Source organism: Eleutherodactylus coqui, chromosome 13, assembly GCF_035609145.1.
Source record: "Eleutherodactylus coqui strain aEleCoq1 chromosome 13, aEleCoq1.hap1, whole genome shotgun sequence".
Lineage (NCBI taxonomy): Eukaryota > Metazoa > Chordata > Amphibia > Anura > Eleutherodactylidae > Eleutherodactylus > Eleutherodactylus coqui.
Genome location: NC_089849.1, coordinates 100171809 through 100191580, shown reverse-complemented (window position 1 = coordinate 100191580; position 19772 = coordinate 100171809). Strand labels below are relative to the sequence as shown.

At 40.2% G+C, this 19772-nt stretch overlaps 1 protein-coding gene across 1 annotated transcript in view; it reads left to right on the top strand.

Annotated features, from left to right (window-relative positions):
• LOC136588591 (myosin-1B) overlaps positions 1-19485 on the top strand; it is a 35258-nt gene extending 15773 nt beyond the window's left edge. The window contains exons 13-40 of the mRNA XM_066587941.1: positions 285-403; positions 1481-1630; positions 1779-1949; positions 2078-2387; positions 4145-4215; positions 6240-6327; positions 6412-6529; positions 7959-8082; positions 8175-8311; positions 8423-8678; positions 8828-9070; positions 9460-9636; positions 9721-9866; positions 11896-11986; positions 12080-12469; positions 12996-13122; positions 13269-13387; positions 13605-13801; positions 14024-14207; positions 14343-14508; positions 14913-15037; positions 15476-15784; positions 15870-16073; positions 16586-16711; positions 16885-17055; positions 17142-17246; positions 17695-17790; positions 19211-19485. Coding sequence (XP_066444038.1) covers positions 285-403; positions 1481-1630; positions 1779-1949; positions 2078-2387; positions 4145-4215; positions 6240-6327; positions 6412-6529; positions 7959-8082; positions 8175-8311; positions 8423-8678; positions 8828-9070; positions 9460-9636; positions 9721-9866; positions 11896-11986; positions 12080-12469; positions 12996-13122; positions 13269-13387; positions 13605-13801; positions 14024-14207; positions 14343-14508; positions 14913-15037; positions 15476-15784; positions 15870-16073; positions 16586-16711; positions 16885-17055; positions 17142-17246; positions 17695-17790; positions 19211-19363 — 4673 coding nt within the window. The 3' untranslated portion in view covers positions 19364-19485. The remainder of the gene's footprint in view (positions 1-284; positions 404-1480; positions 1631-1778; positions 1950-2077; positions 2388-4144; positions 4216-6239; positions 6328-6411; positions 6530-7958; positions 8083-8174; positions 8312-8422; positions 8679-8827; positions 9071-9459; positions 9637-9720; positions 9867-11895; positions 11987-12079; positions 12470-12995; positions 13123-13268; positions 13388-13604; positions 13802-14023; positions 14208-14342; positions 14509-14912; positions 15038-15475; positions 15785-15869; positions 16074-16585; positions 16712-16884; positions 17056-17141; positions 17247-17694; positions 17791-19210) is intronic.
• The last annotated feature ends 287 nt before the right edge of the window (positions 19486-19772 follow it).

The window sequence follows — 19772 nt, the reverse complement described above, 5'->3', positions numbered from 1 at the left end:
TAAACATGTAGAGACTGATGTATTCAAAAATATTTTCCCACCCTCATCAGAATTTAAAATAGTGTAAAAATCATAGTTCATAAATTGCTATTGCCAGTTCCTGGTCATAAGTGGTATTAAATCAGTTATTTCAGTCATGTACAGCACTGCAAAATACCACAATAATGTTAGCCAGAGAAATCTATGTGAATACTTTGTATCAAAAAGAAACAAAAATATTATAGTAATGAGACCTTTTTTGGGTAACCCCCAAAAATTATGATATTCTTACGTTTTTCTTCCAGTTGCTGACAAGGCTGCCTACTTGATGAACCTGAACTCTGCAGATCTTCTGAAAGCCCTTTGTTATCCTAGAGTCAAAGTCGGAAATGAATATGTCACCAAAGGCCAGACTGTGCAGCAGGTAAGTGCTCTTCAGGACAAGAAGCTTATTTGATAACTAATCATAGTTAACATAATAACATAGTTTGTTAGGACATATAACCCTCTAGTTCGGCCTATCACTCCCAATGTTGATCCAGAGGAAGGCAAAAACAAAATGAGGTAGAAGCCAATTTTCTTCAATTAAGGAAAAAAAATCCCCTCCCAACTCCAATCTAGAAATCAGAATAAATCTCTAGTTATACAAATACACTGTGACAATTGACTAATGTCTTCATTATCCAGATGTCTATGACCAGGGTTAGACTAGTCCAACAGAGCACTAGAGAATGGCCCAGGCTCTGGCATAGCTACATGCCCAATAGGTCCAGCAGCAGATGATCCCATTTCGAACTGACTAGTCAATCACTAAGGTCTACAGTATTTCCTATGGGTTAATCCACAAATAACCCCTCTGCTCTTACTGCAGATTTTGCTTGTGCATACAATTACAGCATTTAAGATGCAAGCAGTGGACATACTCTGTATAGAAGGATCCTTAGAATCTAACGCTGTTCATGACCTTTTTGATACACAATTGGGTAAATTATTGGACAAGCTTTGGTTAGGTTCAAGAAAATCTGCCTCAAGCCAGCTTTACATGGGTGAGAAAATCACACAAGATTTGTGCACGAGATTCTTTTGAATAGGGTCATACACATGAGCGATGCAGGAAACAAATCACGGCATGCCTATCTTTGGGCGTGACCTCTCATTGCATCTTCTATTGTTTTCAATGGGGCTTGCGGCAGCATCGCACCACGTGCTATGTGTGACGTGATGCAAGGTTTCCCTGAAGTGATGCAAGGCGGTTTTGAGATAAAAACGCCTCGCATCCACGGGAAAATCACAAGTTGGCAAGCCCGATATGGCACTCAACTGTAAGAAGTTAGCCTAAAGTGGATATTGGACAGCTGCCCTTCATACTGAGCCACTTTAATACTTTTAATTGCCCCAGTGCAAAAATTCTTTAAAGGTCATTGTATGTATGATATGTCACATACTAAAGAAAAGATGTTGACTTGATGAAGTGAATTTTGGTTTTCTCCTAATTACCCAGGTCTACAACTCAGTTGGTGCTTTGGGCAAAGCGGTCTATGAGAAGATGTTCTTATGGATGGTTACACGTATCAATGAACAGCTGGACACAAAACAGCCAAGACAGTTCTTCATTGGTGTCCTGGATATTGCTGGATTTGAAATCTTTGATGTAAGAACAGTACTTGAACTAACCAGTCACTGAACACAATATAGGGAAAACAAACATCTGTCAATGCTTGCATGAAATCACATGGTGTGAATGTATCTTGGCTGTGCTTGACCATTTATTCTTAATTACTTACCATATATATCTACAGTACAACAGCTTAGAACAACTTTGCATCAACTTCACCAACGAGAAGCTGCAACAGTTCTTCAACCACCACATGTTTGTACTGGAACAAGAAGAGTACAAGAAGGAAGGGATTGAGTGGGAGTTCATAGACTTCGGCATGGACTTGGCTGCCTGCATTGAGCTCATTGAGAAGGTATTTTTGCCCATTAAACCTCTTATTTTCATCTCTTTTTCACAGATATTGCAGTCTTGAAAGACAACCTTTTTCATTTGTAATAACTTAAAGTCCTGATTAAACCTCTTTCCCCATGTTTTACACAGCCAATGGGCATCTTCTCCATCCTTGAAGAGGAGTGCATGTTCCCCAAGGCAACAGACACTTCCTTCAAGAACAAATTGTATGATCAACATCTCGGCAAATCCAACAACTTCCAGAAGCCAAAGCCTGCCAAAGGCAAAGCTGAAGCTCACTTCTCCCTGGTTCATTACGCAGGGACTGTGGACTACAACATCTCTGGTTGGCTTGACAAGAACAAGGACCCACTGAATGAAACTGTCATTGGGCTCTACCAGAAGTCATCGATGAAAACCTTAGCCTTTCTCTTTTCCAGCTACTCAGGGTCTGAAGCAGGTGAGCTGAATAGTGGATGCCATTGATCAAAAACACAGGGGAACATTTACAGAAGGCTATAAACCAATTTTCTAGCATACAAAATCTCAAAACTTGGGCAAGCACTCACAAAATCTCAGTGACTTTTTAGCCTTCTGCACAGCCCCCACCAATTTTTGGAAAAGTGTGTGGGCTTGTCATATGGGGTTTGGCTGCTCCGGTCTGACAGATTTATGTATAATTTTTTGCTACAAACTAGCGTTAATTATACCAGAAATCTAAGCCCTGTGCCAGGGATGCGCCAAATAGATGAAGAGGCGGGCACCATGAGCCTGGGAAAACTGTACTAAGGCTGGCACAGGAAATGCCAGCCAGTTTAGTAAATTTCCTCTATACTCTATATTGGTAAATAAAAGAGGTTTTTACACAAAGTACAGTTAAAGAAAATCATTGGTTTATGGGTTTTAAAAGCTTTGTCCTAAGATTTAGGGCAGTTTCAGATGACCATGGTACGCAAAACATTCGTTCATGCAAAATTTGTTTGTGTAGCAAACGAGTGTTTTTGCCCTTGTGCCTGCGCAAATACGGAGCGTATTTGCACAGGCACCACTCATTCACATGGGCGGGGGAATCACCCCTGCCCTAATTTAACAGGATGATTAGCCTAGTTGGTGTGGGTATGTCCACCGTTTCATGCATACCTGTGCTTGTAGATGAGCAGGTTTGTGCACCTCCCATAGACCTCTATGGAGGCCTTAGGAGCGCAAATCGCAAAAAGATAGGTCAAGACATTTTTTTGCACCCGCGAAAGGTGCGAGCACAAAAAGGGGATGTGAGGATGAACCCATTCAAATCAATGGGTTCTATTCTCAGTGTTTTGGGGGCGGGATTCTCCTGCCCGCAAAATAGCAGCGTATCACGTTCCACAGGATGGAATGCTGGGACCCCATGAGACCCAATAAAATGAATGGATCAACAAACAGTGTGCATGCTTGACTGCTACTCCATTCAAGGTGATAAAAATCGATTCTGGGAATACCCCTTTAACCCCTTCCTGTTCCATGATGTACATGTACATCACAGAAGGGATTCTCATGAAATGCTGAACATTTCTAACATATGGATGGCTGGATGGCTCAATCTTGATTGCGGCATGTACAGAGTTAACAGAGAGAGGGAGCTCCCTCTGTCACATCATTGGTCCTCCACCATGAAATCGTGGCGGGCCAATGGGTTGCCATGGCAACGGGATGCTAGTAAATGACCTCCATCCATGGCTTTCAATGTAAATGAATACAGATAATAAAGAAATACTGCAGTGTATTATCTGAGCAATCAGATTTTACAAACACCTGTGTGAAACTGGCCCTATTACACAAAGTAAATGAAGTAAAAAAAAAGAAACACAATAGCATAATTGATATGTTTTTTTCAACCCTTTCCCCAAGAAAAATAAGCCCTTACACAGCTCTGTCCATGAAAAAATAAAAAAGTCATAGGTCTTGTAATGCAGCGAAAGAAAAAAATTATTTTCCAGAAAAAAAAAGTTTTTCATTGTAAAAAAATGGAATAATCTTAAAGAAATATACAGTTTTAGTATCGCCATAATCGTATTGACCTGCAAAAAAAAGTTATGTCATTTCCACCACATGGTGAATTCCGTAAAAAATACGAGAGACAATGGCAGAGTTGATGTGTGTTCCTAAAAAATTAGGATAATTATCTACCAATTAGTAAATGGAGATGTATATATAGATAATTGTCTTTTTGTCCCTCAGAGGGTGGCGGAGGTAAGAAAGGTGGCAAGAAGAAGGGTTCCTCTTTTCAGACTGTCTCCGCTCTTTTTAGGGTAAGTTTCTGTTATTGACCTGAGGTACAACCAGGATCTTTTTGGATAGCTACGGAGAGATTTAAAGGAGGCAGAAGAGTTCAACTGTACACAGTCGTTACCAAAGATCACGGCAATATACAAACCAGCCACACTGGGAAACCCTCTGGGCCTTCACCCCCAAGGGGACAGTATATAGTCTCTGTTAGCAATGGCTTTTTAAGGAATTGTCTCTCAACCAATCATGGCTCAAGAAAATAGCGGGTGATATATCTTCCGCTTGTGGAGAGGCACACACTTCAACAATCCGTTGGGTGCAATGGTTCTCAGGTAGCTTACTGATTGCACACAACTTTGTCCATCACTCCAACTGCTCACTCAACACCCCTGGCTTACAGTTGATGGGCTTTGTGTTTCCACTGTTTCTGTCCAACCACTGAAAGTCTCATCATTACTCAGCCTCTCCCGTTATTTCATGTCTTCTATCAGCCACACTGTTAGTTCTCCCCCTACTTTCCAACTCCAAAGGGTTCAAAGACTACAGCACCAATATTCCTATTGGGGGTGCTGTCCCATCACAGCTGTTCTCAACTTGCTACACAAAATGTCTCGTCACTGACCTCTGACTACTGTTTGACGGGAAGCCACCCTTTTTATGGTGCATGCCTTCTCACATTAGTGCGAGCCGTGTGGTCATGCACTCGCACTCTTACATAGTTTACACCGTGCGGTTAATTTTCCAATCAATATGGGACTTAGAGTTGTTACTTCTTGCGCCATATTGATGAGGGCATGGCAAAATCTGAGAACCACTGTGTCCTAGTAGTTCAGAACAGGTCCCTGTAGTAAAAGCCAGATAACTCGCCCTTGCCTAAGCAATGGATAAATAACATAGCCTTAGCGAAAGCACAGCTAGGCCTGATTGATGACACTGGGTTCCTTCACTATTTTAAAAGGAATGTATTATCAGAAAATGGCATATTATATAAATCACATTTTTTGTGTTAAACAATATTTTTAAAAATTTTTCTGAATCTCTTTTTAACTTTTGGTTACAATCTGTATTTAAAAAAACCCATAAAATCCTGCCTTTTTTGCACTGACCACAAACCCTAAAGGTCCATTTACGCGCAAACAATTGAAAGTTTTAGCGAACTTTTTGCATAAATTGTTAATGGACACTAATGTCCATTAACACTTTATCATCCTCATTTGCATGTAAATGGGCCTCCACGAGCTGTTTGCAGAGCCCAGCATGTGACTTATCACACACCCTGCTGTGTAAACAGATGCTTTGTTATCTTTGTGGTTGCCAGAAGAATACAATGTAATCTCCGGGCTCCACAGCATGCGGTCTATTGAGAGATACTTATCTCTCTGAGACTGAATGATGAATTTTAAGTTCACCTTAAAATCATCGTTCAGACACAAATTGCACAATGGTAGTGCTTACACACAATGATTATCGCTCATTTGCGTTTGCTTAAACAAATTTTGAGCAATAATCGTTACGTGTAAATCGGCTTTTCTACTAGTCTGTCACTTCCTGATCTGTAGAGAAGTGCAGGCAGGATTACACTGAGGGGTGACACCTATATGTAGATAACACAGGATCCACCATTCACAATAGGTATAAGCTGTGACTATCTACTCAACATGTCTAGAACAGTCTCCATACAAGTCAGTGGATCCCCTCCTCTCCATTGTGTGAATGGCCCATGAAGCTGCTGTAAAGCATTTCTTTAAATGCTCTCACTGCTGTTAAATGTAGGTGAGGAAAGATGGCCGCCTCCACAGTCCTGTATAGACAAGAGAATTAAAAAAAAATTAAAATCAAAAACTAAAAACAGATTAGAAAATTGGAAAATTTTTCATTATTTGGTTTTAATTAATACAAAAACATTTTGGTGATATAGTCCCTTTAAATTGCCATATCACTATGACCCATAACACTATCATTGTCAGTACTTAAGCAACTTGAAGAAACCTTTGGTTGCTTACAGTAAGTTCATACCTGTAATAACTAGTTATTTCTTGTATTATAGGAGAACTTAAACAAGCTGATGTCCAATCTTAGGACAACTCACCCTCACTTTGTACGATGCCTTATCCCCAATGAGACCAAAACTCCAGGTAAGATGCACAAAGACTTGGCACAAAGTTCCAAAAAGTTATATCAGACACCTATCCTAATGTGCGTAATATTGTTTTCTAAAGGTGCTATGGAACATGAACTGGTGTTGCACCAGTTACGCTGTAATGGTGTACTTGAAGGAATTAGGATTTGCAGAAAGGGTTTCCCAAGCAGAATCCTGTATGGTGACTTCAAGCAGAGGTACATAATCTTTATTCATATAGCACCAACAATTATAGTGTTCCTGGTAGTTAATTCTCCCATTGTTGGGATTTTTAAATCGTTTGTAACTTTGTCCCCCATATGTGTTATATGTTCTATTGTAATAGGATTAATAAAGGATTTAATACATTGTCTCGTATTGTATGTGGTCTGCGCCATTCTTCTTCTTTATGTGTCAGCTTTCTTGTCTTTGAGCCAATATGTGTGCCTTATCACCAACATGATCTGTCTACTGATCCATTTTATCACAGTATTTCATACATTGCAGAGAAATTGATAGATTATAAGCTCTTGTGAGCAGGATGCTCATTCCAATTGTTCAGATTGTTAATTAAGGTGCGTTCACATGTCATGGATGTGTGGCAGATTTTCCGCAATTGAAAAAATCCACAGGAAATTCACACCAAAATCTGCACCGTTTGGTGTGGATTATGGTGGGGTTCTGCAGTAAATTTAGGAGAGTAACTATAGGGGATGCAGGGGATGCGGTTGCGCCCAGGCCCAGGAGCCTTAGGGGGCCCATAAGGCCTCTCTTCTCCATATAGTGAGCTGAGTACTATGAATAAAGCATTATAGTTGGGGGTCCTGTTACAGGTTTTGCATTGGGGCCCAGGAGCTTCAAGTTACGCCTCTTGCACAGCATCAGTAATGGGTATAGGAGGATGATGGTTTAGTGTACTTTATGTAGCCAGATTCGGCTTTCTCTTTTCCCCTCGTTCCCATTATTTAGTATGTTACATTGACTATGTCTAGTTGTCTTTGCATATAGATATAGAGGTTCCAGGGGTTCTTTCTGTACGCTATTCTGTAGTTTATTGTGATTGTTGTTATCTTCCTCTGTAATATGTGTGTATTTTTTGGCTTTTGCATCAGGGAACCCTGATATTGTGGAGTTCCTGGTTAGTTCATTCTCCCATTCTTGGGATTTTTTTAATCGTTTGCAACTTTGTCCCCCATATGTTTTGTATGTTCTATTGTAATAGGATTAATAAAAGATTTCCTACATTGTCTTGTATTCCATGTGGTCTGCACAACTTTTTTCTTTCTTTTTTATGTATTAGCTTTCTTGTCTTTTGAGCAATTTCTACATTTGACACATTGCGGTGGCACCCGGGACATATTACTTTTGTGGTGCCCATCTGGTTTTGTTGATTTTTGAATGCACACATATTACTGCAGCATTAATTAAATTGCTGCCCCATTGCTTGGAGACTTGGGTTTAACTTCAGTGATCCACTTTCTAGGAAGCTTGTGGATTTTTTTATTGTATCACCCATGCCCTTTGGATTTTCCCCCAAATTCTGGAAGCATAGTGGGCACATATTCTTTTTTCCCTTAACTTTGGTGACCACTTAATGGGTTAATTTTTCTAAAAACTGTCCCTCAATACTTTGTCCTTTTTTAATAGATACAAAATCTTAAATGCCAGTGCTATCCCAGAAGGTCAGTTTATTGATAGCAAGAAAGCATCTGAGAAACTTCTTGGCTCCATCGATGTTGACCACACACAGTACAGATTTGGACACACAAAGGTAAAAAAATTATATTTTCCTATATCATATGCACATATTAAATACACAGCATTTGACCATGTATTACAATATTAAATCTACCATATCTGAAGGTATTCTTCAAAGCTGGTCTACTGGGGACACTGGAAGAGATGCGAGATGACAGACTGGCTGAAGTCATCACTCGTACTCAAGCTAGGTGCAGAGGATATCTCATGAGGGTAGAATTCAAGAAGATGATGGAAAGGAGGTAATTAGTAACAACAATCAGTTCTATGGGCTTTACGGATCTAAAATGTGTTTCCATTTAAATAAATATCCCAAAAGTGGAAATTTACAATTCCTGTCTCTTAAATTATAGGGAAGCAATATTTGTCATTCAGTACAACATCCGAGCATTCATGAATGTCAAACATTGGCCATGGATGAAGCTCTTCTTTAAAATCAAGCCACTCCTGAAGAGTGCTGAGTCTGAGAAGGAGATGGCAACAATGAAGGAAGAGTTTGAGAAAACAAAGGAGGCTCTGGCAAAGTCAGAAGCTAGGAGAAAGGAGCTGGAGGAGAAGATGGTTAAAGTTCTCCAAGAGAAGAATGATCTTCAGCTTCAAGTCCAGTCTGTAAGTCTGCACTAATTTTGAATATCTCAAAAAATGCAGTTTTTCTATATAATTCAGCAATGGTATTGACACCAAAGCTTATATTATACAATTTCTTGTTTTCAAGTTTAATTCCAAACTTTACAATTGCATTTCCTTCTTCTGCTTAGGAATCTGAAAGCTTAACTGATGCTGAGGAGAGATGCGATCAGTTGATTAAAACAAAAATTCAGCTGGAAGCCAAGATCAAAGAGCTGAATGAGAGGTTAGAGGATGAGGAAGAGTCAAATGCTGAGTTGACAGCTAAGAAAAGGAAACTGGAGGATGAATGTTCCGAGCTAAAGAAAGACATTGATGATCTTGAATTGACTTTGGCCAAAGTTGAGAAAGAAAAACATGCCACAGAAAACAAGGCAAGCCATTTCCCTTACTATACCAGTCTGTAAATTGTTTTGTCTTTAAATGCCTTCATTACAGCTTTCTCTGCAAGCTTCAACTTTAAAGAGGTTTTCCCATTACTTAATATTGCTCCACAGCTACTCTATACTTCCTGGCTGCTGCTGACCAAGACATGTGACTGCTGCAGCCAATCACTGTCTTCTATACCCAGTGATTGGCTGCAACAGTCATATGTCCTGGTCAGCATAAAACAGAAAATACAGAGTGGATGTGGAGCAATTTTAAGTAATTAAAAAACCCCTTTAATAGACCTTGCAGTATTTTCTATGTCTGACATAATAACTAGCTAAAACAAAACAAGCAAAATGTGAATCTGTGAAAAATTTTTTTTTTTTCCAAAAAGGTTAAAAACCTTACAGAAGAGATGGCTGTCTTGGATGAAAACATTGCTAAACTAACAAAAGAGAAAAAAGCTCTGCAAGAAGCCCACCAACAAACTCTTGATGACCTCCAGGCTGAAGAAGACAAAGTCAACACATTGACTAAAGCAAAGACCAAGCTTGAGCAACAAGTTGATGATGTGAGTAGTTGGACGAGTCTTCAAATTGTATACAAAGTAAAGAACATAAAATTAGTTTGCTAAGATGCAATATCTTTCTTCCAGCTTGAGGGATCCCTCGAACAAGAAAAGAAACTGCGCATGGACCTTGAAAGATCAAAAAGAAAACTGGAGGGTGATCTTAAATTAGCCCAAGAAACTATCATGGATCTAGAAAATGATAGGCAGCAGCTTGATGAAAAACTTAAAAAGTGAGTATGGGTGTCACTTAAATAAATAAAAATGGAATACATGTAGACTTCCACAATCAAATCTACTTAGATAGACATAGATGTAGCTAGGCTTTCCTTTACCTGGGGCAAATGTTCAATTTGATGCACCCTTCCTCTGAAACTTGTTTTATGATATGCCGTTAAAGTGATCATTTTTAATTAAAGGGGTTTTCCAACACATTTTTTCTGTGTAATCAGGTTTCCCATTATAGAAAATAACAAACTATCTCATACTTATCTCTCCCAGCTGCCTGCATCTCCCGCACCAACAGCTCCAGGTCTCCACTGTGATGTAATGTTTACAGGCTGCTACAGCCAATGACAGAGCCTGGTGCTCAAGCACTAAGGTCTGTAATTGGCTACAGCAGTTTGTGACATCCCATACACAGGCTGACTGCAGCCTGTTAACAAAGCCCAGGCACAGAGGATAGAGGTGCAGGGGCTGAGAGGTGAGTATGCACCACTTTATTTTGTATAGTTTACTTTAGTTATGTACCCAGTCAGCTTACTTTTGGGCAATGAAATACTGGAGTTGGCTTATACCTAAGGATGCTTTCACACAAACTGCAACTTGCAGTGGAATTTGTCCACTGTGCAAAAATATCCACGTCTAATGGCCAGATTTCAATGTGTAATTGCAAATGGCGTAATTCTGCCGTCAATTCCACACCCAAACTGTATTTTGACATGTGGATCTCCATGTGGATTTCTGTGGCAGCAAATTCTAATGTGAATTCCGGTACATATGAAAGCACCCCTAGTTACCTTTTTTAGCCAACAGCTATTCCTCTCAAACCCACCCACATACACATGCATGCTCAACGACAACCAGTACCGGTGCATTGTGTGCTCCACTGCATATGGCATCCTGATACTGGCAAGTGTAAGGTCATTATTTGTGCCGGTGGCTAGAGAGGAGGAGGAACCAGCCAGGAGTAAGGAGAGGTGAGTATCAATAAAGGAAAATGTGACCCCTTTGCTATCCATGAGACAATCCAGCACAGTACAGCTACTGGAAACAACTAACATCATGCAATCTAATCCATACCCATTGCAGTCTGTGTGGCCATGGGCCGCACAGGAGCTTTAGACACTGTGTGGCTGCCCCAAATTGCCTACATTGTAATCTGCCATTGTTGACAGGCACACTAAATATATACACACTACAGACATGTATAAATGCACACAATACATACACACACTATACGTTTGCATATGTACATATACTGCACACATTATACACATTTCTGTCACCCTCTTCTTTAAACATCACATGTTTTTTTCCTGCTTACACGTATTGGCAGCTCCTTTTTCCTGTAGCCCCTCACCAGTGGGCACTGCCCAGTATCCTGCAGTCACCTGCGTCTTATAAGGACCGGGAAAGGACCTTCTCTGCCAAGCTGGTGTTCCTGCTTGAGAGTCATGTGATATCATGTGACCAGATCTCATAGAACCTTCAGCAAACCCATACATTCTTGTCTGGTAGGGATGATAACACGCTGCAGTATGACCTAGATAAAACAGTGTTTGGACAGGATGGCGTCTCCCACTCTCCTTTGTCATAGCTGTGCCCAGGGCACATGCCCCAACTTCCCATGCCCCAACTTCCCTTCCAGCTATATCCCATTGCAGATAGACATCTGACATTTTTAAATGCAATAAGTCCATATCACACTTTATATTCACAGTTGATTGCAATCTGCATATTTGTGAGGAAGTAAACTTTAGTTTGAGGAAAGCATGTTGAATCTGAAGGTTTTTAATTGGGACTCGAATTTGAATGAAGTTTTAGAATGTTTTATATCCTTGACATTTCGGAAGATAAATGACCATTGACAATATTTGGTAACATCTGTTGGCTTAAAATCCATTCTTTGTGAGATTACTAGATGTGAGTGAACTTTTTAGGGTGCCGATACACATTTTATGCTCTTTCACAAGGGCTAAGGTCATCAGCTATCCTACTAATCACGCAATCAGTCTAAACCATACACCATTTTCCTTGTAGGAAAGATTTTGAAATAAGCCAGTTTTCAAGCAGAATTGAGGATGAACAGCTTCTTGGTGCTCAATTACAGAAAAAGATTAAAGAATTACAGGTATGGTTGGCTTTTAAATGCACGATGTTGCTGTCTAAAAGGTGATTGGGACAAGACTTTTATTGGAAATTTCTCATTCCCTTTAATTGCAAGGCTCGTATTGAGGAGCTTGAAGAAGAAATTGAGGCAGAACGTGCAGCCCGTGCAAAAGCAGAAAAGCAGCGTTCTGACCTTTCAAGAGAGCTTGAAGAGATCAGTGAGCGCCTAGAAGAAGCTGGTGGTGCAACCTCAGCTCAAATAGAGATGAACAAGAAACGGGAAGCAGAATTCCAGAAGATGCGACGGGACTTGGAAGAATCCACCCTACAACATGAAGCTACTGCCGCTGCTCTCCGTAAGAAGCATGCCGACAGCGCCGCTGAGCTTGGAGAGCAAATTGATAATCTGCAGCGGGTCAAACAGAAACTGGAAAAAGAGAAGAGTGAACTCAAGATGGAGATTGATGACCTTGCCAGCAACATGGAATCTGTCTCTAAATCAAAGGTGGGACAATGATAAAATTTCCAATCACCATCAGAGTAGCCAAGGATTTTTTTCTGGTTTTGATATGATGTCCAGTCTAGAACAACACTGATAATGGGTTAACTAAAAGATTTTAAAAAAAGACAATCCACTTAGGTAGTATGCTTATAATAACATGTGCCCCCTGTCATTCGCCTTAAAGCGACCCTCCAGTTTTGGTAAAAAATTCTGTTCTCAGACAGGAGGGGCAGTTGGTACATTACTTGCAGTTATTCTTCTGTGCTGTCTCTCTGATCTGTCCTGTTTTGGGCCATCTAAGGTGGGCAATGCAGTCTTCAGACTACCTAATACCCACAGTGCATTGGTAGACTACTAATGCACTATATCTGCATTATCATTTGCCAGAACTGCTCATGTGGTCAGCAGTGGCCAATCCGAGGGCAGTAGACATTGTCCATTAGTCTTAATTATCTCTAACAATCTATTTTCATTTTAGAGATATCACTGTGGTTTTGAAGTCTAATAAGCTACATTGTGTTGTGTATAGGCCAACTTTGAAAAGATTTGCCGCACCCTTGAAGACCAGTTGAGTGAACTTAAGAGCAAAGAAGAAGAGCACCAAAGACATATTAATGATATCAGTGCCCAAAAAGCCAGACTGCAAACTGAAAATGGTGGGTTTCGCTCTAGATAGGGAACCAAATGGCTACTATTTTCATCTTTACATGGCGCTTCCAGTTTGATTTCTATGTAAATTAATTGGCTGTTCAATGTTGCATCATTTAGCTATGATCCATAATTAATACATTTTTTTGAATAGGTGAATTCAGTCGTCAACTGGAAGAAAGAGATTCCCTGATCTCTCAGCTCTCTAGAGGAAAACAGGCCTACACCCAGCAATCTGAAGAGTTGAGGAGGCAACTGGAGGAGGAGACTAAGGTGTGTGGCATAAGAACTACTTGCAAAACTAGAGGAATTTGTAGGACATGTAGGGTTGGAGGTTATGCAATAATCTCATTTATATTTCTGGTCAGTTGTCTCTATTGAGTACCTGATAGGGACTTTATACGAGTTTCCTAATGTTTTGTCACTTGCAGATTAATAAGGAAACAGTGGTAATATTCTGTGTAGAAATGTATTCATTTTTTTTCCATAGGCCAAGAATGCACTTGCACATGGCTTACAGTCTGCCCGCCATGACTGTGACTTATTGAGGGAACAATATGAGGAGGAACAAGAGGCAAAGGCCGAACTTCAACGTGCTTTGTCCAAGGCCAATGGTGAAGTTGCCCAGTGGAGAACAAAATATGAGACAGATGCCATCCAACGTACTGAAGAGTTGGAAGAAGCTAAGTAGGTGTCTTAGTAGCCTACGTATTGCCAAATGCCACCATATTGATCTTGAGTAATGAAACTAGTGCCAGTTTCTATTTCCTCTTTCAGACATTGGTTCAGCTTACACAATAGATGTTTTATGTGGCTTAAATAATGGTGACCTTATACAGTACAATATAAGATTAATGTGAAAGTTTTAAATGGATAACTACACATGCACATATTTGTGTGATAATGCAGGAAAAAGCTAGCCCAGAGACTTCAAGAGGCTGAAGAACACATTGAGGCTGTGAATTCCAAGTGTGCCTCCCTGGAAAAGACCAAACAGAGGTTGCAGAATGAAGTTGAGGATCTCATGGTTGATGTGGAGAGGTCCAACAGTGCTTGTGCTGCCCTAGACAAGAAGCAGAAGAACTTTGATAAGGTGTTTGATCTAAAGCTATTGTATAAGTATATTGAGTTCAGACTTTTGGTTTAATCCAGACATTTTATTAATGTAGTCCATCATAATGGATACAGAAAATTCCATTTTTCATTTGTTTCCTTCTATACACTATAGATTCTGGCTGAATGGAAGCAGAAATATGAGGAGGCACAGGCTGAACTTGAATCTTCCTTGAAAGAGGCTCGTTCTTTGAGCACCGAACTGTTCAAAATGAAGAATGCCTATGAAGAGTCCATGGATCACTTGGAGACCATCAAGCGAGAGAACAAAAACTTGCAACGTAATAATTAATTCTATAGCATAAATATTGTCAGAAGTCCATGAAGACCAAGGTTTCTACTGAAAAATTATAAAGAGTGTCCTACTAGTGGCAAAATAGTCTTCTACTGATAGAGTCTTTTGCACATGAGGGCAGCTTGGAAGGTCTAAACAGATTTTGACACTCAAACCCAAGACTGAATACAAAAACTCATAAATCTATTAAGACTTAGCTATTCTCACAAAAGTGATGGTTCAATTTAATGGAACTTTTGTAGCTCTTTCCAGATTGTTCTCCTACAGGACTGTTTCTTAGTTAATTTGAACACTGCACATAGCTATCTCAATCACTGTATATGACATGAATAATGATATTAATTAGTTATGGAGTATGAATGATATCAATGACTCTTCTTTTTTCTGTAGAGGAGATTTCAGACCTTACTGAACAAGTGTCAGAGTGCACAAAAAGTCTTCATGAAGTAGAAAAAGCCAAAAAGCAAATTGAGCAGGAGAAGATTGAAGTTCAGACAGCACTGGAAGAAGCAGAGGTATTATTTTTGTAAAAATAATGGTGCAATTATCATATTATATTTCCCCTTCTTCTCCAAAAATATCATCCCCTAAAACCATACATAGTCTAAGATAGCAAACCTGGAAGCTTTCACAAGGCTGCCAGCCATGATGAAAACCCCTCAGCAACCCACCTAGTGTCTCTGGGGAGGTAGCAATTGAGTGATGTAAAGGGAACCCCCTTCCTCTGTCTAATTGCTTAGATGCTGTGGTCTCTATTGACAGTGGCATCCAAGGTGTTAAATAGCCAAGATCAGAGTTATATCAGATCCTGGTCATTGCAGGCGTTTCAGCTGTATAACAGAGCTCGCGCTATACAATCCCTTATGACTTTCGCTGTACATTAACGGTAAAGCTTGGGAAGGGATTGAACAAACACTATACTATACCTTGATGATTCTTTTTGCACCTGGCAGGCATCTCTTGAACATGAGGAAGGGAAGATCCTCAGAATCCAGCTGGAGCTCACCCAAATCAAATCAGAAATTGACAGGAAAATTGCAGAAAAGGATGAAGAAATTGACCAACTGAAAAGGAACCATATCAGGATTGTTGAATCCATGCAAAGCACTTTGGATGCTGAAATCAGAAGCAGAAATGATGCTCTGAGGCTAAAGAAGAAAATGGAAGGAGACCTGAATGAAATGGAGATCCAATTGAGCCACGCTAACCGACAGGCTGCAGAATCTCAAAAGCAACTGAGAAACGTCCAGAGTTTGCTTAAGGTACATACCTGAAAAGTGGGATATGAAAGTATCAAATGGCCGACGAGTATCATTACTCCATATTCATTCTGATTCCTTCTCACAGGACGTCCAAATTCACTTGGATGACTCCCTCCGGTCCAATGAAGATCTAAAAGAACAGTTAGCCATGGTGGAGCGCAGAGCAAACCTCATGCAATCTGAGATTGAAGAAATTAGGGCAGCTCTTGAACAGACTGAGAGGAGCAGGAAGGTTGCGGAACAGGAGCTTCTTGATGCAAGCGAACGCGTCCAACTCCTGCACTCACAGGTATTAGATTTTTTTATACTAATCTACATTAAGAAAAGGAATGAAAAACATCTGAAAATGGTGCAAGTTGGATGGTCTGTTTCATTAATTCCCTTTTACACACGATTATCGCTCAAAAGCCATCTTTTGAGCAAAAATCGTTGGGTGTAAATGTGCCCATTTTTCACTTTTCTGCCAAACTTTAGTTTTCAGTTCGGCATGAAATCCATCGTTCAGCAGAAGAGCTGATAAGACGGACCACACGCTGTGTTCTGCCTGGCGAGAGCTGATTACATTGTCTCAGCTGTCAGCCCCATCGCAGAACAAAGGGAATGTATTCAGAGGACAGACCATCCGCTGTTCTCTGAATACAGTTTCCGGTGGGCACACACGCTACTAATTGGTACTAATAGGCATTAGTAGTAGTTTATGCAAAATGATCGCTCAAAAGCCATCTTTTGAGTTTCATCTTTGTGTGTAAAAGGGCCTTTAAACCTTAGTAGCTTTCAACCAATCATTTTCCTTTTTTATAGAACACAAGCTTGATTAACACAAAGAAGAAGCTTGAGACTGACATGGCACAGCTGCAGACTGAAGTAGAGGAGGCCATACAGGAATCTAGGAATGCAGACGAGAAAGCTAAGAAAGCAATTACTGATGTGAGTAATAATGCTATCAATGTGAGTAATAATGCTATCAATGGATTTAAGTCATTTGTAGCAAGGAGAATTTTCATTATATACTAAAAGAGGAACTTAAATCTCACTAACTGTAATAGTGTTTTTTCTCTTTTTTTTAAAGTTCTTGATTTTTTATATTTTGGTCCTTCTAGGCTGCTATGATGGCTGAGGAACTGAAGAAGGAACAAGACACCAGCGCTCATCTTGAGAGGATGAAGAAAAACCTTGATCAGACTGTGAAAGACCTTCAGCTTCGTCTAGATGAGGCTGAGCAGCTAGCTCTTAAGGGAGGGAAGAAGCAGCTCCAAAAATTGGAGGCCAGGGTATGTATTAACAACTTAGAAACTCTACAAACTTAAACTTTAGTTGATGTGAACATACTGTACAGTTTATACTGTTTGTCTTCTAGGTGAGGGAGCTTGAAAATGAACTTGATAGTGAACAGAAACGCGGTTCAGAAGCCATTAAAGGCGTTCGTAAATATGAGAGACGCGTAAAGGAGCTCACATACCAGGTAAAGAAAGATTAGGAATGATAGGGATCATAAAACAAATATTTTCGGTTTCCTACCATTACTCTAAAAGTTAAGAAAACATTTGTAATCTGATCTGAAGATATAATTATGTGGAATGTAATCTTCTTTTAATGCTAAATTGTGGTTTTGATCATTTTGTGTAAAATTTGGTATTGATAAGTCGTTACAGTGCAAGTATAGAAAGACATAGAGGAACCGTAATATGGGGAAACACACTGTATACAGCAATCCAGAGAAAGTAGTCGAGAGGGTAATGAAGTGGCATCATCAATGAGCTTTTCGATAGCCAAGAGGGTTTTTTATACTAGATGGCTAAATATAGTATGGGCTGATATCTAAAACCCTATTAACCGGAAACATGGCACTTTAAAGTGGCTTTGGCTTTTTGACACCTTCATTGATCTATGTCTTCTATTTACTTTCAAAGTCTGAAGAAGACAAGAAGAATGTTATGAGACTTCAAGACCTGGTAGACAAACTTCAAATGAAAGTGAAGGCATACAAGAGGCAAACTGAGGAGATTGTAAGTTGAGTTAGTGACCTATATTTATCTTAGCCTACAAAACCTGGCGTCTCATATAATAGTGATGTAGCAGACTTTATGATATTTGTAGATATCGCATACAGTATCATGATCGATAGGGCATATTTCGGCCCTACTTGTGATTCTTTTAGTGTGTATAAGCGCTGCATATTTTAGTGCCCCCCCCCCCCGCAAGACTGACCCATTGTTTTTATGCGCAAATATGCACTAAATACATCTTTCAGATGTATTCATTCACTGCAGATTTGAGCAGTGTAATTCGCTTCTATGGCTTTTTTTGCTTTGGAATACAAAGAGAACGTGTGGCATTTTTTTCACACAATCAAAAATCCCATTCAATGGGTTCTATTTTCCATGCAAAAAATCTGTGCGTAATATGCTACATAATTACGCCCATGTGAATGAGACCTAAACCAGATTTGAAGATTTAACTTTTTGTCTATTGATGTACTTCAGTGAGGGCTCCTACCCACTTGCGTTTCTTTAACAGGATTGTCAATGGGACTTTCTAATGTTATAAAAACGCATCGCACAAAAATCTCAAAGCACCAACATGCGATGCGTTTTTAACATTAGAAAGTCGCATTGACAATTGCGTTAAAAAAACGCAAGTGGGTAGGAGCCCTTAGGAATTTGGCAATTGTCATGATTCCACTTGTTACTACATTAAGGCCTCATGTCCACTGGTAAAATAAAATTAAGAATCCGCCGCGTTTTTCCCACAGCGTGATCTGCGCCCCATAGGGATGCATTGGACACCCGCAGGTATTTAAATGTCATTTTCCCCTGAGGTCGGATTGTGTCTGCGGGAAAACACCTGCAGCATGCTCCATTTTTAGTGCGGGTCTCCCGCAGGCTTCTATTGAAGCCTATGGAAGCCGTCCGGATCCGCGGCACGCCTGTACCCGAATTTCTGCTCTCCGACGCGGTAGCGTGGGAGAGCAGGAGTTTAAAAAAAAAATGGAGTGCCTGGCGCATGCGCGTGTCACGCTGCCGGCGTGCCAAGCACATCCGCCGGGCCGAAAAAAGAAGTTCCCGCCGCGACGGAGGGCAGATCCGCAGCGTCCAGACAGGTAAGTTTAATCTTCTTTTTAGCCTCATGTCCGCGGGAAAGGAGGGACCCGCTGCGGGATTCTGCATGGAGAATCCGTGGCAGGCCTGATTTTCCCCGTGGACAAGAGGCCTAAATGTGTAAATCATACATTGTAGCCAAAAAGAAAGAGCAGTGCACTCTTCACTGAGTACATACCATTATGTTCTGTCAATTGTAAGACTATCGGAATGGGCTTCAGGCTTTCGTGGGCACTTGACATTCTACAATCACAGACCTCGAGCACTTTATAACATTGTGATTACTATCATTACTACATTTATTTTCTTCTCCTTTAAAAAAATCCAGGAGGAGCAATCCAATGTCAACCTGTCCAAATACCGTAAAGTACAGCATGAACTGGAAGAAGCCGAGGAGCGTGCTGATATTGCAGAGTCACAGGTCAACAAGCTGCGGGCTAAAACAAGGGAAGTCACCAAAATCACTAAAAGTGAAGAGTAGGAGAAGGAACTGAGCCACAAGGTGAATGAAGAAGAGCACATAATGTGAAATCTTTGTCACTTTGTCCCTAAATTAATGTTGTCTTAAATGTCTAACTATAAATAAATTTCAGAACTTTGCAAGGTGGTGTGTGATTTGTACTTTTTGTTGTACATTTTCCTAAACAATGGTTATTCACAAGTTCTACGAACACTTCAGGAGCATTGAATAAACATACACTATGGTACTGATGGTGAGAATGTGGGTTGATATAACAACCTTGGTTATGCAAATGCAAAGTGCAAAAATAAGCTGCATAGATGATTGCTAAAGGGGTTCTTCTCTTTGGACAATCCATACTTGACTGGATGAACAGATCACAAAGTGTCCCCTACTGGGACCCCCAACGATCAGCTGTCATCTGTGGAGA